Consider the following 23,232-nt stretch of genomic DNA (forward strand, 5'->3'; position numbering starts at 1 on the left):
TTGCGTATGAAAATTCAGTCAAAGTTAATATGTTACAGCATTTAAGTAACGATGACGCTGTTTATAACAAAACACAGAAAAGAAACAAAAAATAGATCAACAAATGTTCATAACTATCCGGTAAAATGTTTATCGGATAGTCACAAATGACCCGAAAGAATGAGAACTGTAGGGACCAACTGTAACACCTGTTTCTCTCGCAGGGCAACACTCCCATCTGCAGTCGACTCTCCTTGATTTAGGTCACGTGAATATGTCCATTGTGCTAAAACGTTCCTCTAGGACCTTGATAGCAGGTTATGAGACTGTCAAGGCCAACAATCTTTACATGTATATTTCTTCATGCCCCCCCCCTCATTCCTCTTACCCGCCATTGTCTCTTGAGGTCAGCCGAAGGTCAAACTATCCGACGTCTGAACCGCCTTGTCTCCACTCAAAGATCCTCAAAGAGAAGTTAATTCACTAAAAGCACATTGATCTCCTTGCAAATAGCCGTGGAAAGGTTCTTAATGCAAGTCTAGAATAGACTTTGTAACTATGTTTAATGATATAATTGTACAGTCATGTAGTCGTAGTGTCGTCTGGAGAGGAAGGAAGTCACTGGGTGGGAGGGGTTCTGGAGCCACCGAACTTCTCATGTGTCGTCCGGAGTCGTAGGAGGGAGACCTGTTCGTATGTCCCGAAAACTTCCTACCTCTCAGGGCAACAAGATTAAATATTGTCCCTCCCCCTTTGTCTGTCATACCCCGGGGAATTTCTGTATATCCGTGGTGACATCTGTTAGCTGGGTCGTCTTTGGTGGGCTCTTGTGGCCCATCAAGTCGAGAACAATGCTCCGTAGTTCTGTCTTAATTTTCTGTGATTAACTCTCTTCATGAGAGGCCTCCAACAGGATCTGCAGTATCGAGTTGCAAATAAAGCCTTTAAGAACAAAACTGGCTGATCAGTTCCGCCTTCAAGCGACAAGAAGTCAATTCAATCTATTATCTTCAAATTTTACCCGTTTAACTTCAGGAATTGTGACCTATAATGTGGGTGACAACATGTCGCCACAAGGGCAGACAGTCGGAAACCTTAAAACAAACAGAGGGAAGGTGGGCGGTTTTCCCTTTATTCTGGGTGTTCCTAACTGTGCTCTATGGTTCAACCCTGATCTACAGATATTTTGATAAGGACTTGCCCTTTTTAATCTTTTATATGTGGGAGGGGCAAGAGATTAAAGTTTGTATAAACTGTGGTCTAAGCGGTTGTAAATATGGCAGAGTTGACAAGCTTACATTTTTACGATCAGACATTGTTTTGACCCTGTTTTGCTGGTACGGCTACCTCGTATCCAAATCTCTCTTTTTCTAAGCTTGCAAGTCATGGTTTGGTGCTTTGTCAGAGTTATAATAGAATTAAAAGATAAGAAGTGCATGCATGATGATAGAACGTGTCGGAATGTTATCATGCGATATCGGATCTTCTTACGTAAAGGGCTGTATTGGAATCTGAGGTCATGATCAGTAACGTTGCTCACATATGTATGTGGCAGTACAATGTTTCTATGGTGTGAAAAAAATGGTAGCAAATTTTGATTTTGTCTTTTTTATCTTTGACGTATGTAAAATGTTGTATCAGTAAGAAGTACGTACTGGCTAGCTCCCTATAACTTATCATCGTCAATGCTTATCAACGAAGGTCGATATCACGGTGTAAAAGGCAACATTGTTTTGAAACCTTACAAAGGGTCATGTATTTGTTCAAGGCTTGAACAGTTTCCTTATTGTATCGTAAGCGACATTAGAAGTTTTTGTTCTGATGCAGGAAGCGGATGGCAGCGTGGTTTCAGCGCACTCGAGTTCGGCAAAAAAACGTCTATTTCCGTGACTCCTCGGAAACCCTTAAGAGTTTGGAATTTCGTCCGTTCAGGAACTTTGTACTTTTAGTTAGCAAATAAATGTTTTGCCCGTGACATAAAAGAATGTGCGGGCTATCAGAAACAATGTAATATCTCTGTATAGTTTTGTAGATGCTGTCGTCATGTTTCGTCATGACTAAGATATGCTGAAGGCTACGTGTTGTACTTCGCATACGTAATTCTCAACTTACATCAACACTTTCCCTGTCAACGACGGAACGTCAGGTGTTGATTGTTGTGTTGTCATTTCCTGTCTGACATTTTTTCTAGATAAAGTTTATATCTTATTTTGATATACATGTATTACATTTAATATTGGTAGTCTTTTCTTTTAAAAACGCCACATGACATTTTCATGCTATAATCTTATCTTAATCAGATTGACTAGTGTAACTCTTTCCTTCAAAAAGGTAACGCTTGTTTTTCCCGCCACGTGGGTGTTTGTGGCACGACACATTCCTTGGGAAGTTTTATAACGTCCCGTAAGTATTCAAAAATGTTCCAAACACGCTCTCCAGTTCTGTGTGTTCTGGCCAGCGGACCAATCGGCGTGGGTCTTGTGGCCTGCCGTCATGTGGGTACGTTGACACCCCCAAACCTTCCCTGGGGCGGTCTGAGAGGTAATTACCTACCTGTCATGAATAGCATTACACTGGGCGTTATCGGGTGACCGGGCTGGGGGTATATATATTGGCGGGAGGCCAGCAGCCACACGAACCCGAGCAGAGCCTGCCTGCTGTACGCCTCGCGTAGCTAACAGTGGATTTGCATTCTTAAGCCTTGTCTATATATAGTGACTGTGGACACGACTTTTAGACCCGACTACTAACTAGCAGTCATGGCAATTACTACTGTAGGGCGCCAAGTGGCAGTAGCCGTGCTTTTCGTCGTCGTTGAGAGCGTTTTCGCGAGGAATCTGATTCCGTCCGTGTTCTACTTCAACGTAAGTGTGAGCGGGGACGGCGAGCGCGTGCTGAGCGTCGTGAAGGACGGCGTCTTCGCTCGGGAGACCTCCGTGGTGCTGCCCGAAGGGACGCCCCGCACCCCCACGGCGGACATCAGGTTCCGCCAGGTGACCGACGGCCGGCTCTTCACGCAGGCCGTGTACGGCGGGGACGGCGTCGTCAGGGATTGCGACGTTCGAGAAGACCGAGACGCGATCGACGGCTTCGTCGCCTCGTTCCTTGCCGAGGACACCACGATGACAGACGCCGCCGTCCGAAGAGGGCTCGTCTTGGGGACGGACTCGCTCCGGAGGGACTACCTCTGGACCGAGTTCTCCCCTCTGGTCGCCGACGGCAGCGAGGGCCTCGTGTCCAACATCTTAACCCTGGTGGACTTCAAGACGGCGAAGGGGAAGTGTCGGGAGTTTGAGAAGGCTGTGAAAAGAGAGATGCACCACCAGCAGAGGGAGAAGAGAGACCTGGGCGGCCGGACCAAGCGCGCCGGGAGCTGGCTCATCTACCCCGGGACGAAATGGTGTGGAGCTGGTGACATGGCATCCAAGTAAGCCTTCGTCTTATCTTTCCTGTGACTTAATACTTGTATAAATGTCTGAAAACTGTAACATTTGTTACAATCTAGATGACAGCTTGTGAATAGGGTTGGATACACGGAACACGAATGACTGACACGCCACCGACATAAGTTGGGCAGAAATAATGCGGAGTAATCCAACCTCTAGCCTTCCGTAATGAATTGTATTGGAACAAAATTTGATTTACCCCGTCAACAACGTGACAGGAACGCTGTGGCCACGTCTGAAAAGACTGTGCCGATTGTTAGGGCCTGTCTGCCTGCCGGCTTTCACTCGCGCTGCGCGGAGTAAACGTGCCTCAAGGGCGCGAGACGGGCAGGTATGTCAACTTAATAAGAATGGACAAGGAGGCCGGGCAACGTCCTTCTAAAGACGGGACACAAACTATTTACAACATGCGGTGTAAAGCTGGTTTGCTTTCGCCACAGTCAACGCTTAGGAAGTCTTCTCATCTACAACATCAAACTTGTGTAACATTATCAAATATGCTGTTGATATACATATACTACTTGATAGAAGATGTAACTACACGTTCCCTGTACTACTATACTTAGCCCCTTTGAAAAGGACGTAACTAGTAGTTAGTGATTCTGTACACGTTTGCCGTCCATTCCGTACTGTCTCTTAAATTGAGGCCTTGTTTCATGCACCCTTCGGTGTAGTTTTTGTACCGTCCCCGCATCCACCTGCAGGGAAGTCCGCATGCCAGTCAGGCTGAACAGCTTATGTAAAACAATTCACCGACATCGTTCCAATGAATCGAAGGGTTTTGTCTGCAAAAAAAGGCAAGTGGGGGTAGCTTGAGTCAGCTCGGGTTTATTTCTTCTCTAAACGTTTCCCTAGCGCAACGTGGACGTCTGTCATCACATACAAGCGGGTAAGCCCGTCCGACTTGGGGCTGTTCTCCACTCTACAAATAAGCTGTGCCACCGATTATTAGCGGGGTTTTCCGCCCTCAGTAACATCGTGGGGGCAACTGGGGGCAAGTTCTGGCCCAATGCCAACACTTCGGCAAATCTGTCCATCCTAAAGCCCTTGTCACAACATTGCGGTTGTGCGCGCCCGGAGGCCTGTGAATTTAACGAGGACAAAATTACACCGTACGGGTCTGTCGACTCTAGACGAGACATGAAGATAAGAAGAGCAGAGGTCTGAATTTTTACAGCCGCTCCCACAGCCGGCTTTGATGTTGTACTGATAGTGTGGCAAATTCAAGAATAGCCCATTGCTTATTGCAACATTCGATCAAACTTTCATCGCTAAGTGGAGGTGAACTGTTTAGCCATGTCCGGTAGATGGCGCTCCGAATGATTTCAGGGACCCGCAGTTCCTTGTTCATCCTTGGATTTAATTGTTTTCCTTTTTTATCCGACAATATTGCATTTCACTCTCTGTCCGCTTGCTTCGTCCTTCAACAGTTTTGGGTTGGGTTTCCAGGATAGCGTGCAAGTCTGGGAGATAACCTTGGTACGAGACGGCATTGCAGGATTCCCAAGTTTTCAGGCACGAACTTGAACTCTGCAAGGTTCCTCCCTGACGGGATATTGTCTTCTGTCTGGTTGCGTGCTTCTGAATTCCCAACTACGTCTCCTGTTTACGTTTAGATGCTATCACCTGGAATTGCAAAGATATGTCGTTTTGTTGCTAAACAAACTCGGGACGTTTTGACACTGGGAATGAACGCTATTTCCCCGCCTTACTCCTTCTGTCTGCCTGGCTCAGAACCATTAACTCCTTTAATGGCTCTAATTTACAGTCCACTTCTTCTCGAGGCGATATCGTCTTTCACCCGAAGAAAGCATGTTTGTTGACTCTGAGATGCTATCTTAAATTAGGTGTTACAGTCATCTGTCATGATCCTGTTCAACCGTCGAGCAATCTGACGTTTCATCTGCAAAAGAAAGTTAGATTTTGCTACATTATTTCTCTCCGTGAGTGACATGTCAACTACAAACAGGTGAATTCTGCACCTCATAGCCTCAGACGATCAGCTCATGTTCAAGTTTCCCTGCCGACAAAGGTATACCCTTGTCATTCGCATCTGGACGACATATCTTGTCATCCCTTGTTTTTCATTCAGTAAAATTATACCTCACGCAAGTGCTGTCTTCTGTATGGTACGATGAAAACAGTGGTAAACCGTTTCGTATGTGTGTGAGTGTCACTGCGCGCGCCAATTTTTCAACTCGGAGCTCTGTCGGCAAACAAACAGAGACTGGCATCGACCTTTCAGTGCTTAGTAAACAAACTTTGGACCTCGATCACGGACTCACGGGTGTCACAGCCACTTGTAACTATTAGCTGGGCATGACCGGGCGGATTTAGCTGAGGACAGAAGCCGGTACGGAAAAAGCAATAACTTCAGTCGACAACAGGTGCACATTCGAAGGGATACCCAGAAGGCTTAGTTCAAAATGGCGGCTGTTCAAATCTACAGATTTTTTATCGCCAGTGTTTTTACTGCATCATTCAACAAGAAATCAGAATTGTACCTTATTTTTTACGCAAAAGACGAAGAAACGTTTCTCATCGCAGTCTGAAAGTTTTATTGTTTTTGTCCAGGTGAGGTGATAGAGATTAGGTGCTGACCATATCTCATTTTTTATCTGACGTTATCGATGAGATATCCGAACCCGATAAGCTCACAATAGAATATGTCCTCCACTTCCGATGAGAGGACAGCTTGTCCCCAACCCGCATTAATTGTCCCGAGAAGAATTCCTGCTGCAGGGAAAGGGCAAAAGGCCACCACTACACAATGTGGGTTATGCTAACAGCCTGACTAATTTTCGCCCATCAAGGAAATGTGTTTCTTGGAGCGACGTCCCGTCCCAAAGTATGATTGATCACAGTGAATAACTCAGGAAGGAGACTAGACGAGAGGTGAATAGATAGACATTCGTTGTGGTCGAGGTGTTTAACACCGTTTAATATAGACTGCACACAAAAATACTCATTACGTTGCCACGTTCTAATGAAGGAATGCACACGGAATTTCCATATACAACCACAACAACTGCGTTGGAATGTTAACAATCAACAAACTAAATGTAAAGAATGATATAGTAGTATATCACGTAAACAACAACCGCGTGGCGTAAGTCACTTGACTGGACTTTGAAAATGCGCGATGGTTGAATAAACATTGGCGTGCTTTACCCTTTCCAGGTGACAACATGACCGAACTCCTGTACTCGGTATGTGTGAAATGTCCTGAAAGTCACGGGGATTGAGGAGGGGGTATTCTTATTGTCAACCTTGACTGTGATTCAGGAAATCGACTGGCATACAAACGTCATGATGATACCCGATTTTTCCCTCCTCTTTTACCTGTTGGGTAGTGTCATGGTGCTCGTACTTGCCCTTTTCAGTGTCAATGAACCATATCTGCCATGATAATTCAGTACCTTCCTTTGACCCCAAAATTACAACACTAGAAATCGCAGACGAAAGGACACGAAATCTGTTGAGCCATGTTTGGTCTCTTCTCAGTGACTCGAAGTAAAACATTCCTTCCGGTGTCCTATATAATGTTGGTATCCCGACCGCGACTTGATCCACAAAAACCACGATGTTTAATTCAGGTGTTACTGCCGCTTACTTTATGTTAAAAGTCAAACCGCCTGGAGCAAAGCCGGATTTTACCACAACAAACAGATGTCACCCCTGCCGCAGACATTACTATAACTCAAGGACAACCTCTATTATCTATTTCCTCACTTCTTGTCTGATCTCCGACCTGAGGGTCTTTTACCTGTCGATCAAAGGTTTAGACAGGTGGTATGATCAAATATATCACAACGCGCCGATCCCAGGAGTGGGGATATACGGCTTACCGATCAAACAATTCGGCAGTGGGTGACTCACTGACGATCTTTTTTATGAACGAGACAAAAACGGAAGTGTAGGTCATCTGAACGGCCATCTATAACTCACCCCGCGCGTGTCACGGCACAATTTACTCAGTCTGGAAATGTTCGCAACGACACAAGCAATTGTCAGGAACTTGCAGGACAAGAACACAGTGTAATCAGTCAATGCCTGGCGTTGTGAAACTGCATAACTCGTCTCGCTGTCTCACTGCCGAGCAATTTTTTGTAGAAAATTGAAAAAAAAACACCTGTTTTGCTGTCACTGTAGTCAACTAACAAAGAGCGAGAACCTACACTTTAACCTTGGCCTAAAACTGACCATATACAGAGCAGATGGGGCAAGAAATCTGATTGGCTGAGGAACGAATGCTCAGTCCAAACCCAGTGACGTTCCCCAAACATCAATCAAATACAATGCGTCCTTGTCCACTGTTAGCATGTTTTGAATGATGATCAGTGAATGGAAAATTCACAACAAAGGGCCTACTACAACTGACGACGTATTGTAGGATGAAATCGTCCGTAAGTTATGCTTAAGCTTCGTATCAGCAGCATTATAAGCGTACCCCTTGAAGTCGTCTTGGCGTTATTGTTAGATAACTCCGCGAGGTGAAAGTGTCAGAGCTCACAAATACCGACTCTCCCCGCGGAACTCCCTCAAAGGACCACCGCAAACACACGCGACTAATACCTTAAGACGGTATTTGCTTGGTTAACAACCAATTCTTGGGCGTACAAGAAAAGACGAGAGGGTATCAGAATTATCTTCTTAAGGTAGCACAATGGGTAAAACGGCATTAAAGGTATTTAGCAAAGTCTTGTCGTTTTTTTGGCCGCCTCTTGATTGTGTAGAATTTGGGGGGTGGGTGCGCCCCCTTTGTTGGTGCTCTACTTTTGCAACCTTGGAGGATTCCAGGCACCATCAGATACTGGGTCGTTAGTGGAAAGATGATACCCTTTTCTGGACGAACAGTTCTGAAAAGTGAAATCAAGATCCTAATCTATTAGAAAAAATAAAAGACAGAGAGAATGAGAGAGCGAGAAAGAGAGAGACAAGAAGACGAACAAGACAACGGACAGGGGGAGATAGACGGAGAAAAATGTGTGGACAGCCGTTAAACTCGATTATTTCACAAACTTCGAAGTTACCAAATCAAGACCTGTCATTGCAAAACAAGAACATGAAGATGCCATCGATTGCAAATGATCATGGACTATTTCTGTCTGTGTTGGAAAGCAGAACACGCAGGTTTCGCTTGTTGTACAGTCCAAATAGCTGTGAAACAGGTGTTCTGAGCTGTCGCATTTGTGCATAGTTCAGTTCTGAGGACGTTAAAACCCACACCCTTCTCACTTACCAAACAACACCCCCAGATGTCCCGGGTTCTGTAACAGAGAGAGAATTATCTGTGCTGACAGGCTCGACTGTTAAGTGGCGAAACAGCCCCGTACTTTGTGCTGGAAGGCAGATTCCTCCACACTAAAAGGTCTGATATGGTTAGGGATTAACGCTTCGGACAACACATGCGTCCAGAGGCGATGTAGCCGGGCCTGGCCAAGGGCTTGTTCTTTGTACCAGCTCTGTGTGGAATGCCGGGAATGGCAAACTGGATGTGTTAATACCGTTTGTCAGAACGCCCCCGAGTGAAGATTTTATCCAGGACATCAGAACGGCATCGGATACCGTCCGTCTTTGGGATAGGAAGATTGCAGGATGTCACGTCTCGCGAGAGACGATACCGCGAGATGTCACTCGGGGTCAGTAATGGTTTATTCAGGATGAATCTTAAAGAACATCTGAAGTCTCAAGGACTTAAGAGAGTTTTATTTCTTGTGATTGAAAGAAAAAGAACACGAATGCCCAAAATTTGTTGTCACCTGGAATGCACATTTGTCTCTGAAAATAATTCTTAACCTTATTGGCTTGTCCCTTTTCTGCAGGTTTGATGACTTAGGAGAGGAGGCAGAGGTGGACAAGTGCTGCCGGGAACACGACCACTGCGAACACCGCATCCCAGGATTCTCCTCGGCATACGGCTTCTTCAACTACCGCTTCCACACGCTGTCGCACTGTGACTGTGATGACAGGTGAGATGGGGTAGTAGGAAAGTAGGGGAAAGGTCGGAATCTAGATGAGAGGGACCGAGGGCAAGGGAAGGAAAAAAGGTACAAGGAAAAAGTGAGATTGATACACTAGAAGAATGACGGATAGACTTCAGTAGGGGGGGGGGGGGGGGATCATAGAGCTTGTTTACAATAACATATCAAGGGCGATGGGGATTGAGAATTTAAGGGATAAGGAAGAGGATTAAGGGGGTGGGAGGCGCGAAACGGAAGGAGGAGAAGGATTAGAGTAGGAAGACAAGGTGTGGGAGGCCTGTTTTGACTTCTTACGTATGAGCTGCCTTTCCTTTTCCGTCTTGTCTCGCCTGAACTCCTGTTAACTACCTTTGATCTATTAGACCCTGACAGGACGCCCCTTACCCGACATTCCTTCGTCATGGAGTAGTAGGGACGTAATCTCCAGGGAAATGTATGGCTCCGGTCTGTTTTGTAGTTTTTGTGTCATTTTAAACGTTCTCAAAATTGAGACATTCTTAGACGCACATGGACAGAAAAGAAGAACAGAGAAAAAGGATACACTTGAAACACCGTAAAAGAAGAAGTGTGGAAACGCACCGGAGTCATACATCTGCTTGGAGACCAATCGAGACTAGGTTCTCACGAGCAAGGGTTGCAAACATCTGTTGTGATGGACGTCATTAAGGGCAGGGTCCCACAAACCTGCACCGTCCGTTCCACCGTTTAGCGCACCTGTCGTCACCCAAACAAAGGCCCAGTCGGATTCTCCCTTTCCCCGACAATATTGACTAGTTGTCCTGTGGGTGACCAAACAAGACTCCGTGCCCCTTACCGGGCCCGTCTCACCGGTATCGGGTGAGGCTGGTACTGTTTGTGGTTTCATAATCCATTCTTGGGACGTTTGTCTGCTTCAACTTGCAACAAGACCTTCGAAGTGGGGTCAGCGCGTGCCGCTCCATTTTCTCACGCTTGAGTTTCAAGTGTTGATGGCCAGACATTGTGCCCGGTGTGTTCGCGCCTTTGTCCCCGGCTGTCGCCAAGTCTTCTGAGGCCGGCTTGAAAAGACCGTCCTCTCGCAGGTGATGCGGTGTTTTTGTTGATAGAATGCGGGATGAAACAGTCACGTTGGCCTCCCGTAACAGAACCCCGATCTTTTCCCACGCTCTTTCTAAAAAGTCTGAAGCATATATGTGTAACATATATATGTACTAAATATTATATACCCCCTCCGGTTCGGAATATTCCCACACTATTTTGTTTGGTGCCGTTACTCGCTCATACAGGACACAAAACAAGGACAAAACACAGCGACAACAGCAGTCTATGGCTGTCAATAAAGCAAGGGTTTGAATGACTGTTGGGTAACTCATGTTTTAATTCTGTCAGTCTGTGTAGTAAAAATCACTCACTCATAACATCAGGGTTGACAGCGTACATTTTGAAGGCAATTAAGAAACCGGCACATGCATACATGGGGAATAGCATACAGTCTCTCAGAGATACGTTCACCATGTGAAGTGTGTGTAGGGTTGCATTAGGCCCCTCCTATAGTTTGTTCGCCATGTTGCGGTCGCTGTCGCTGTGCGCCGCACGTTGTGCCGAACACCACAGGTACGCGACCGCAACATTCCCCGCTGTGTTGACGTTTGTTTAAGGGCCCGACCCCAGGTGTGTACGAATAACATTTGTAATCGCCGGATAATGTTTCCGAGCAGTGCAGTGGTAAAATTCCTCCGCTGTTTTCAAAATCTGTCTATTCGTTCGGGTGGCACAAAACGTTGCTATTTTCTCAGGAATGTAAGTTGATATTCTTGAGGTACGACCTGCCAACTCTGATCATTTCACTTCATCCCTTCAAAGCCTTCCGCCCGAAAACCTGCGTAACATTCGCCCTTAAGGTACGGAGTGATGACCTGGCGGCCCAGGTGTACAAAATCCACAACTGCAACCCCAGAATCTAGACAAGAACCTAGCAGGTGGCCGCGCCAGCCTTAAGAAAATATGTGAAATCAAGTTGTTTTATGGAGTTAATCAGTGCGCATTAAAAGATTACCGTAAGTCGTTAAGTCTCCGTCGTAAGGACGCGTGAATTATGTGCGGGGACAAATATGCATGTTACCGTCCAACCGGTATGGGCCGGCCCGGAGACCTAGTGTTAGCCGATAAGACAGTTGGTTTGACGGAAGATTTATATCTGGACAAGCGAGGGCAAATTAGCACTGCAAATCATCACTAAAAATCCTTCCTCAACTATGTCAACGTGAAAATTGTTAATGAAAGCACCAAAAAGCTGTCAACTACGTTTGGCTGCTTTCCGAGACAGATATTTCTGGACATCGCCTGGTAACTTAACACTGCTGGATACTACACCACCAATCCTTATCGTTCTTTATTTCAAGGGTAACTAGTAATGAAGACTGCAGTAAGTACAGGTTTGAAGGCGCAGATTTTCGACAGTTTCCGCACTCACTAATGCAGGTGCAAGCCGTCTTGTGGGTCAAGTGACATCCAGACCGTCAGATGACAGGCTATGTACGTGCAATGTAATTATTCCCTGACCTTTCCCTTTGAAACTGTGTCCTCGCTGACTCAGACCAAACAACCGCCCTGTAATCTGTCTAATACCAATCTCGTTGTTCGTAGAAAGCCAGCATTTTTCCGGACATTACTTTCCAATGAGGTAGACTAGGCTGCAGCTATACAAATCGCCGCACGGTGTCGCGTCGTCGACACGAGGTGACCATAGACCTCTCCACAAACAAATCTTGACTAAAAGTAGAAGATTACGCAAACCGATAGCTTCCACGCTTTTCGGTTATGATGGCCCTTTGAAGTCTATTCAAGCGTTTTGAAGTTACTTTGTAAGGAGAACAAGCGGTAATTGTTAACACTGTATCTCTTTCAAGGTATTTCCTTATCATGATGATCGGGGAGACAATGTCTATTTGTCTCTACGCGTTGGTGGTCTGTTCTAATGGTATAAACACACGCACCTTTTCTTTCGGGAAGAGACGACAAGATAACATTGTATCTCTTGGATAATTGGTAAGCTGTTTTACTTTGTACCTGACAACAAACAAATGTGTTTACCTTTTCCCAAGATACGGAAGTAACGTAACCTCTGTATCAGAAAGATGACCGTGTTTCTTTATTCCGTCATCTTTGTCCAAAAGACTATACTACCAAGAAGCTACAAGCTCTCGTCAGTATCTGTTTGCACGTTGTAAGTAAACATATCCGAACATTTCAGCACGCTGATTCTGTTCCCTACATTTGCCTCATCGATATATTCACTTAGATGTTGAGTATCAAAAGGCACCCGGTCAACGTTTCTTCAAAATGCTCCTTCCATTTACAAAATAAAAGAAGAGATTTCCATGTTATCTCCAATAGCCCGAAGCACAAGTCTGTATCGTGTTTCTGCATCCCCCGGCACAGGCGCCTTCTCCACTGAGAAGTCACTTTATCTCCCCCTGTTTGATGGTGGTCTCATTTTTTTTTAAGTGCGGTAAGTAACCGGCCGGGGACGGTCGCGACAACATTTACACCACAAATGTCGCCACGTGTCCCCAGGTAACACCGCTGCACGGGACAAGCAGGTGTTTCGGCCGTCTCCTAGCAACCAAGACATCGGCGAAAGAGTCGAGTTTTAAGAAAATAACTTAAAGAGCCGAAGTGATCGATGAGTATGCAACAGTAATGTTTGACCACAGATCGATTTACTCTTCAACATGTTTGGCATTTTTCTGCCATGTTTGGGCAGTTTTACCTGTTGGAAAGAGCGTTTTTACAATGGGTGATTAGACATTCCTTACATAGTTGTTGGCGTCACATATATCTTCTTGGCAGTTTCCGTCACAATGGCTTGCAAACTGAATGCAAATTTTCAAGATACATGTACCAAGAAGTCATATACCATTGCAAGAACCAGATTTTTAATCTTCAAGCAAATGTTACTGTGAGAGATCGTGGCGTTTTCTGACGGCCGGGTTTCTCTGTCACTCAGACAAGCATGGCCATCAGAAAACGTGGTAATTTTTCATCCTACGCCTAACATCTGCTTGGAAGTTGCCTTCAACCAAAACATGAAATTTGATTCGCACGTGAGAAAGAACTGAGTACGGTTCTCAGATAGACCCTCACTTTGTCCATAGACTAGCTTCGATGGTTTGTTTCGAACCTTTCAGACATGGCCACGCTACATAGCACTTGAGGCTTACACAGTGACACGAGAAACAGTGAAAGTCACCTCCAGCACTGTATTAAAAAGTGCTTGTCGCCGCCCGACTCAACCAATAGGTGTACATGTGGGAAAAGAAACTTGGGGAAAACTAGAGCTCTGCCATGTTCCTTTCCTGGCCGTCGCTTCTGGGTGGGCCTCATACGTCAAGCGTGAACACAAGAAGCCGGGCAGGGTAGAAGAAAGGAAAGTTTTGGCAGCGCTAATTTCCGCGCCAGGTTTGCAATTACACCTTCACGTCAGTTTCTGCACGTCTTAAAAACAAGGAGGATTAGCAATACATCCGTTACGCGTATCTTTGCGTTCCTCTGCGGTTTCCGCACGGCTCCATTTGTTGTTCCCTTGTGGATGACCCTGTCTTACTTTCATACCGACGGCAAAGTTCTACCTGTCAAAAATATCGTACATTTCCTATGGCTGGCTACAGTATACGGCCTGACACGGCGAACCTTTCCTGTTTCTTTCCTTTCTAAAGACGCAGAAGCTCATTAGGCCGTAATGGTAGTTATTTCCTGGGGCGGCTCGAGGTGTGGGGTATTACTGAGAAACAGTAGCCATCCATCAGGCTATTCTCACACTTCCCAACACTTACATTCCGTGTCGTTTCCCTCTATATTTCACGAGAGGCCGTTCTCCAAGGCCTTTGGCGTTTTAACCTGATTCACCTGCCACATGTTTTATGTGTGCATGTGATAAAAACTTACAGAGAGGAAATGGGGCTTAGAGGATAAGAAATCGTATAACGTAGTTAGTTATTTCATAAAGTTGAGTTACATATAACTGTGTCTAGCAATGTTACTTTGTTTAATACAAGGATTTCTAGATGATCAAATTGATATTAAAAATTCGATTTCCGTTCTGGATGTTCTTCTCTGTAGATATCATCTCCAGTTTTATACTTATAGAAAGCGAGAAGCTAATCAAATGTTTGTATGTTTCCACAGATTCTACAACTGCCTTCAGTCCACCAGGAATCCTGTGGCTAACATGGTCGGCAAGATCTTCTTCAACGCCGGACAGCCGCCTTGCTTCGACCTCAACGAGGAGCATGGCTGTTTGAAGCGCTCCTGGTGGGGAGGGTGAGTACTGCAGGCTTCTTCTTGTGAACCTGCCAATGGAAATCCTTAGTACCGTGGCCGACACGTACAATGAGCAGCACACCTGATTAGGTAGCAACCATACGCGGACTTAGAACGTGTCATACTCTATGTGAGCAACCTTTCAGTAGTCAATATTGAATTTTCGTTAAAAATGTAAGAAAGTGAGAGTTAGAATTGACCATCGTGCTTGTCCTGTATCAAGGACCTTTAAACCGTCTTTGGCTGTACTTGGTTGCTAACTTTATGGGATTTGGACAACGTTTACCTTACCAAAGTGTTCAAAACTGTTTTCATTAAAATACAACCTCTCTGTTGTACAGTTGCTACAAGTATGGGATGACCACAGTGGCTACACTGAGACAACCTATGAAGTACGAACCGTCCAAAATGATTCCCCTGGGTGACAACAAAAACAACAATAACAACGACAACAACAACAACGACAACAACAACAACAAGAACCGATCGTCGGAGGAGAGAAGTTCCAAGAGGAGGCCATTCATGTCTAACACACCGAAGGCTTCAAAACGCAAAGTTAAATCCAAGAAGATCCTTCGTGGTCTCATGGGGCCAACACGGAACATCGCGAGAAAGTATTACTAGAGTTCTTTAGTGTAGAGTAGATTAGATTCTTCAACATTCTATGAACAGAAACACTAGCGATGAACATTTCGAGTCACTGACACTCAATTCACTCTCTCTCACCGTGAAATGCCACTATCCCTCCTGATATGAGCTATGCATAAATGGAATCAGCCTGTATAATAGCTTACTACTATTATTATTAACAGTAGTAATATCATATTACGACCTGTCACCAAAATATCAATAAAATCCAGCACCTGATATCATCAGTGAAAAGGTTGGGAAGTGGACATAATACGTGTCATTGACAAACTTTGGTCAAAATCAACGCGCCGTACCAACCTATGATTCAAAATGGCCACCGTATTTGGAAAATGAAGACCGTCAATTGTTGTCCCTGTCATTGCTGGACAATGTTAAGTATAGATCAAACTAATAAACATTTGTTAACACAGCAGCCATTTTTAACGATTTCGTTTTGAGAAATCTTTTCATAGCATAAGTGAATCAATACTGGTTAAATGAATGCATCATTTCTTGTCGTTTTTCGTGAGTTCCGAATATGTTTTATACGAGGCTCACGAGACGTTGTCAACTGAGTTACTGGTATATAGCGCCACACCTCCACGAGAGACTCCTGGCGAGCTGTGATAACACTACAACAAAAGGCTAACAGTTGATGTCTTGATAGCCTCAAGGAGGTTATATGGATGAATAGCTTGTATGTTCTGCTAATATTGTATCATTTTCAAGAGTTCGATAATGTTTCCCTACCTTATCTACTGTATATGTATTTATTATACTACTATGTGAAGATGAAAAGGCTGCTTTGTACACTTGGCTGCGAGAGAAGTATATTAAGGTTTGAGTGAAATGTGCATACATGAACATTTGTATATCGACAGCCAAAGAACCTGACTGCGTTTTGTATACACATGACGTACCGCACCATAAAACCCTAGAACGCTATTGTTAGTTGGTACCGTTTTTTCTATTTATTGTGTTCTGCTATACATGTTTCATCATCTAATCGCATGTATGGTTTTGGGCATAATTTTTGTCAGCCTCTGACTAGCATGTAACTTGGAAACATTTCTTAGCCACACCAAACCTGCAAATGACCTCACATGTACTACCTCCTACCAACGTTAGATGACGCAGCTGTTTAGTGAAGCATCTGCAAGCTGACATGTAGTTGTACTTGGTTTTGATTTGTTCAATATGAGAGACGCTTGCCACTACCGAAGTGCTTATTCCCATGGGAATGGGGCGCATGTACACCCATTGTATCATATCAATGTAAATAAATTGATAAAGACGAACACTATTTGTGGCTCGCATGATTATTTGAGTAATCTATTTCATAAACGTTTGACTTGTAAAACTCAATGCTTTATTTGCGCCACAAATATTTCTTCGTTTTTCAAGTCAAATGGTATCGTTTTACTTATTTTAGGCGTTGCAGAGAATTAATAAGCTTCTTATTATGATAAAGAATGTGCATTATAAGTTTTTATAACAATTGCATTGTATTCAATAAAACTTCTTTGGGGTACACCCCTTCCCAGCCAACTAAAAGCTGGGTCATTCTGTCAACGAAAACAGCTGGCACAGCATGCTTGGCCGGAGACATACACCAGCCAGTTTTATATACGAGGCCGACGCTTTTATCGACAAAAACATCGGCGACAAATTCAGAGACTTGTATCCTATATTTTTTCAATCATCCTAAAAGTAAAAAGTGAATTCAGAAAGTTCATATGTTGCATCTGTACTATCAAGCTGAAGTCTCTACGTTTTGCGACTACAAGATTCGTCCGTTCATCAGTGAGTTGCGGAAAAGCATTGTTGCTGAATAGCGTGCTATGTTCTGTTCGGCATAATTAAGGTCAGAAATTTGAGATGCTCTCAACATGACAAAAGCCGCGCCTTGAATCTACATACAGTTCCGGGGCAGGGACAACAGCAACATAGCAGGCAAGTGTGAAGTCGTATAACCATTGAACACTGATTTGTGCCTACAAGGTGAGTGATTCTATACCTACATATGCCATAACAACTGCCCATGGCTTAGGGAGAATACATTTGTAGTTGTTGACGCGAGGTGTAAACATCATCGAACACAGAAGGGAGTGATCGGTACTGAATACCCCTAATTCTTGGTATGTGTACCGTAACAGAATCTTACACGCACAGATTTACTTGATCTTTATATTTGTTCTACCTGTGAGCCAACACACCCCGACCACACCCTGAACCTTAATGTTTCGTCCCATTCTCACTGGGTGACTTTGAAACGGTGTTTTGGTTGTGCCATCAGCCGTGGTCGACTAGGTTGCATGCAGTTGCATGCAACTTGGGTAATGTAGTGCTTCAGAATCAGACGCGTCAACGGATAATGCACACCTCGACATGTTCTACTACGCTCCTTTTCTGTCAGTTGTAGCTCTGTGCCCTGGACATACGTATATCAGTCCCAGTGAACGGAATGGAACACATCACGTTGATCTGATGATAAATGGGCGTTGACATCCTTAGTCTGATAACCATCCCACAGGCATTTGGGTTGTTTTCATGCATACCCAGCCTTGGTCCTGCCAAGCATTGGCCTCTTTTCTGATAGCAGATCTTTCTGATCACAATTGTTAACGTTACCGTAACTTACGTATCCGAATACACGTAGAAATTTACACGAAGTGCGTTAGTTGACCTTGGCGGGCGGGCAGGCCATCTCGCACCGAGGACATCCCAGTCGCCTCAAGATGGGCTGGGACACCCTGACCTATGGCAGATTTCCGGACGCTCTCTCCAGGGAATCGTATACATGTACATAGTTAAGATTAAGTTTGTAAATAATAGATAATGCGTGAAACCTCTAGATCTCTTTACTTTGATATACGAGGACTGGCTAATGGTTTTCAGGTCACATAAGGACATAAACCCTTACATAGCACATTACACGAGGCTTCGTTTTACCAATAAATGTCATATCATTATCAAGAAGTGGGGATCAAATCCGAACTTCTGTATAAATAGAGCAGAAGGGATGCACACTTGTTCTGATACCCCCTCCACCCCAATCCTCGCCCATGAACGTATTGACCCCAACAGCCATCCATTGTACCAGGGCGCGCGTAAATCTATTGTTCTATGCAGCTCTTCCAGGTGAATGAAAATAAGAAATACGATTTCACTTTGTTCACTAGTGGGTGCCAATCTTCAAGTGCAGCAGCGTAGACACGCAAACCATTCCTTGTAGGAAAGACGACCCTCTCAACGAAGGTACTAATTTAAGTTTCTTTTACAGAGTACATGTTTACTGTGGAGATACGGTACTCTAGATCACGGAGTAACTGAGGCCACAAGTCTTCTTGACGTTTCCATCGGCAGACCGGAGTCTTCACACCATGGCCTCGCCAGCTGTACCAGACGAGGGCCAAGTACAACTTGAACTTGAAGTAAGAGTATGGTCACCCGCCCTTGACCTTCTTACCTTTCATAAAACGATAAAATGGCTGTAGTTCCATTTGACAAAGTTATAGCAATGCCAATGGTATCATCTATTTTGTCACTGTGCCTGCGCCATGACATTGACCCCAATGACGTCATCCATTCCCAGCCTATAACGGCCCAGCCGAGCCACGTGGTCCTGACGAATCAGCCGCAGGTTCCTATTGGCTGTCCTCCTGGGCTGGAGTATCTCACACAGATTGATCAACTCCTGGTCAAACAGAAAGTAGAACTACTGGAAGGTGACTGGAGTAGTTTACAATCTGAAAATTGTTTTGAACCATAGTCATGGTGTAGAAAGTCTTCTTCCAAATATCTACAAACATTCTTTCGAAGTTTTTCTTTCTCTTACTACTTCCCTAAGTCCGTCTAACAGCGTTTTCCTTGCCTTTGGCTCTTGCTATCCGTTGGAAAGTCCGCTGATTTTCTGCTGGTCAGTAAATTTCTCAAGTGCATCATTAATGGTGTGAGGAGTACGTAAGTGACACTTTGACGTACCTCAGTAGTAGACCTTAACACGAATTAGAGCGGATAGAATTACAAAGACATTTATGACCAATTTGTGGATGTAGATAATATTGCATGACAGTGATTTCTGTCTCCCTATAGTGTTTTCGGACATCGAGACCAAAAACAAATACGAGATCAAGAACTCCATGGGACAGCAGGTGTACTACGCAAAAGAAGGTGAGACATTACATTACATTATCGATCCTGATAATGCGCGTCATTAATCCTGAGATATCACGTCATCAATTCTTAGATAGACGTCATCACTTCTGAGATATCACGTCATCCATTCTGAGATATCTCGTCATCTATCGTAATTTCTAATTGCTGACACATGTGTTAGCAAGATTTAAACTTTAGCAGTTTCCATCTATCATTTGAAAAGGTAATGGATAGCGACCTGTTGTCCTGTTGTGTGGTAAAATATTTTCGGGCAGAATATCGTCGTTATGTGTACAATATTCAATAGTGTAAATTCTAAATGTATGTTTGAAATGTTACTTTTGAATGACTATAATAACGGTGACTTAAGATGAGTTTGAGATGAGTTTGTAAACGTCTTCTTCAGATTCCAGTTTCTGTACCCGCCTGTGTTGTGGCAAGCGCCGTGGATTCCGGATTATAGTCCTGGACAACAACAAGAAGGTACGGTAGAGTATGTAGATGTACCCGGGCTTTCTTTGCTTTTATATAGGGTCTATTTATTTACAATTACAGATTACGCACGAAGTAAGTCTGTCGAACGTCTGCTAATCTAGGATTCTTCATAAGATGTATTCTCACGGTACGTCATTTTAATATAAATAGTAATTTAGCTAGAGTGACATACTTTCTACTTAGGACATTTCCCTGCCGACGGGTCTTGTTGTTCAAGCGCCAGTTCCAATTTTCATTTGAATTCTTGTTACTTTTAAAAACCGCAAGCTAAGTAGGATTAGCTTCATTTATGACTTATTTCCGTCGTCTCCTCTCGCCGCCAGGAAGTAATCCGTGTGAAGCGGAAGTTCAAGTGCTGCGGAGGGATCGCCTGCTGTGCCAACTTGGGGTGCGCCGCCCACGAGGTCAAGGTGCAAGCGCCCCCTGGGACGACCATTGGTTATGCGCGACAACAGTGAGTCATCTAAAAGGAAAAAAATAAATAAATCTTCAAAGTCTAAATGGATGTTTGGGAGGAAAGATCTTAACGTTTCCAGTGTGTCTGAAAAATAATGCCTAAAATCCTTATTAGGAGTGGTAATGGGGAAGCATTACGAGACGATCACATGTACATATCCACAATAGACGTAGTACTAGTAGTAGGTTCTATCAAGCCTCATTGAATAGACCAATTGACAGTGAAGTGGACCATGAGGTGTTAACCTATTCGTTCCCTTCCCCAGATGTACGTGTTGGAAGCCGCACTACTCCGTCCGTAACGCGGACCATGAGACGGTGTTTGACGTGAAGGGGCCGTGCTGTATCTGGAGCGGGGCGTGCTACAGATGTGATACAGACTTCAAGGTAACGTTACACATGTCGAAGTCCTGTAAAACTGTATTTAGTGAAAACAAAGTCGGGATTTTAAACGGCGAAAGTCACAATTGACCCCACCCAAGCATGCGTATATTCAAATTTATACTTTGCAGAATAATAAAAATTGCCCGTGTTTGCTATATAGTGACATAATAAAATGTTTTCATCCATCCACCATGAAGGTTTACAGTCCGGACGGCGACACGGTGGTGGGAAAAGTCAGCAGACAACACGCCGGCTTTATCAAGGAGCACTTCAGTGATGCCACCAACATGAGCGTCACGTGTAAGTACATAACTTACACAAATACACTGCAACGTCATCATGGTCCCAAACAACGTTAGTCAATAAGCAGCATAGATTATTGAACTAGTTTAACGGTAATATCCTACACAAAATTTGGACTCACCCAAATTTTCGACTGAACAGCACCAGTCTTTGTCAATGAATGAACGCTGTCGTGACGTCACATTATGCGGATAGAACACATAGATGTTATTTTTGTACAGCGTAAAGCTACCTGTGATTGTGAAGGAGCGACAGCAGTAAAAATATTTCTGTAAGGAATAGCGTTCAGCACCAAGGACGGGAATTTGGGCAAGGGTTGCGTAATGCAAAGGGTACAGAAGAGACCTTTTGTTTATATCTGGCTGTTATTTAGTACCAGTTAAACATGTGCAGCTGTGTAGGCATTGAATTATGTTTGGACTGAAAATGGGAGGGTATTCTCTTCACTTTCGTCACTAACATAGCCCTTTTCATGTCCCTGCAGTTCCGATGGACCTGGACGTGAAAATGAAAGCGACGATGCTGGGGTTGGCTTTTCTGATCGTAAGTCGCCTGAATTTCTGCTGGAATTGCTGGTGTTTTTCTGTGTTTTTTTTTAATTTTCATATTTTATTCGCAAACCAGCACATGATTCAACAGCATGATCAGCGTTTAAGTTCATTTACTAGAATACAGCGTCGCATTTTAGAAACTTCGTGGAAACTTTAGGAAAAAGCCGCCTAGTCTTGTTATGTCACAAAGCCTGACAAACAGAGAAGACAATGTTTCCTATGCATAGCTTATTGTGTTCTTTTTCTTCGTCCTTTTGTGCAGGATTTCATGTATTTCGAGGACCAACACCAAGACTCAGACTAGGTGCTACGTCAAACCACTCAAACTGAGGCAGCTGAACTGACGTCATTCAACGCGTCATATCTTTACCAAATATGGAGCCTTCTCATAACGTCCATAATTCTACAGCGGTTTTAATCCATTTCTGTCTTATTTCTTTTAAATACCAAAGAAAGAACAGATGAAAAAAATCTGTTCAATATCTGAGTATCTGTTCACATTTCATCAGGATGCATATATGCATACATGCAAAAATCCTACTTGATAGTATATCTAATACTAAAAAAGCATAGTAATCACAACTTGTTATATCTTAAACTTCTTAAACTTAACTATGTTGCATGCAAGATGATACAACAGCAATAGACTATGTTTGATGTTCTTTGCCCATTCCCATTCATAGCATCGATCATATGTAGAGAACTATGCTGCATGCAAGATGATACAACAGCAATAGACTGTCTGATGTTCTTTGCCCATTCCCGTTTATAGCATCGATCATATGTAGAGAAAGACATTTTCTTACACAATGCTACAGTGTATATAGTTTTTATCCAACACTGTGTGTGTTTCCTATGAAGTGTTTTGAGATTTCGAAGTCATCCGTACATTTATAAAGCACGATATCTCATCTAGTAGGGGTTTTCGTTTGACAGTAACGATATAAGTCTTCTGACTACGTCTTTGTGTCGTTCTGAACAAGGCAGCTGGGGGGCAGTATATCTGTACAATCCGACTCTGAGACCAATTTTTTATACATGTACTACTTTTCTAATAGTAATAGAACGTTTTCAGCGTTAAGCTATGTAATTCCCTATGAAGAAATTTTCGACTTATAAGTATTTTCAACTAAATTCATGGCTTTTGTATAAAAGCCTGAGCAACAGATGTTAGCCTTGCTTTGTTATTTATACCAACTCATCCGAATTTTTGTTCTTGTATTCACAATAAGTTATGATTCATCGCTAAGAACCTCTACTTTAAGGCATGACAATGGCAATTATATGATCGACATGTTATGTACCGATTTTCATATCTTCAACCTTTATTCACGAACATTTATCATTGCTCTTGTACAACAGATGTACTGTGAATCGATAACTTGATACATTTTAAGGGTTTTACTTGTATTTTGATACTATTACATGTATTGTGTACTTTCATGAGACATGAATGGAGAGTTTTCTTTACTGTGTCCCGATGTCTCCCTGCCGACGCTCCGATCATGCATGTGTGCATACAGGCCATCTGATATCGAGTATTAC

At 43.8% G+C, this 23,232-nt stretch overlaps 2 protein-coding genes across 2 annotated transcripts; both read left to right on the plus strand.

Moving 5' to 3' along the window:
* Positions 1 to 2,570: 2,570 nt before the first annotated feature.
* Positions 2,571 to 16,643, plus strand: LOC118426362. The gene is made up of 4 exons (XM_035835696.1): positions 2,571 to 3,406; positions 9,251 to 9,397; positions 14,576 to 14,710; positions 15,052 to 16,643. The coding sequence occupies exons 1-4, from the start codon at positions 2,739 to 2,741 to the stop codon at positions 15,332 to 15,334; spliced, it is 1,233 nt and encodes a 410-aa protein (XP_035691589.1). The 5' UTR covers positions 2,571 to 2,738; the 3' UTR covers positions 15,335 to 16,643.
* A 575-nt stretch (positions 16,644 to 17,218) lies between these two features.
* On the plus strand, positions 17,219 to 22,256 carry LOC118426717 (phospholipid scramblase 2-like). The gene is made up of 10 exons (XM_035836259.1): positions 17,219 to 17,341; positions 18,624 to 18,774; positions 18,936 to 19,068; positions 19,436 to 19,513; positions 19,905 to 19,981; positions 20,317 to 20,447; positions 20,716 to 20,836; positions 21,031 to 21,133; positions 21,621 to 21,679; positions 21,950 to 22,256. The coding sequence occupies exons 2-10, from the start codon at positions 18,724 to 18,726 to the stop codon at positions 21,989 to 21,991; spliced, it is 795 nt and encodes a 264-aa protein (XP_035692152.1). The 5' UTR covers positions 17,219 to 17,341; positions 18,624 to 18,723; the 3' UTR covers positions 21,992 to 22,256.
* Positions 22,257 to 23,232: the final 976 nt, after the last annotated feature.

The sequence above is a fragment of the Branchiostoma floridae genome, chromosome 11 (assembly GCF_000003815.2).
Source record: "Branchiostoma floridae strain S238N-H82 chromosome 11, Bfl_VNyyK, whole genome shotgun sequence".
NCBI classification, from domain to species: domain Eukaryota; kingdom Metazoa; phylum Chordata; class Leptocardii; order Amphioxiformes; family Branchiostomatidae; genus Branchiostoma; species Branchiostoma floridae.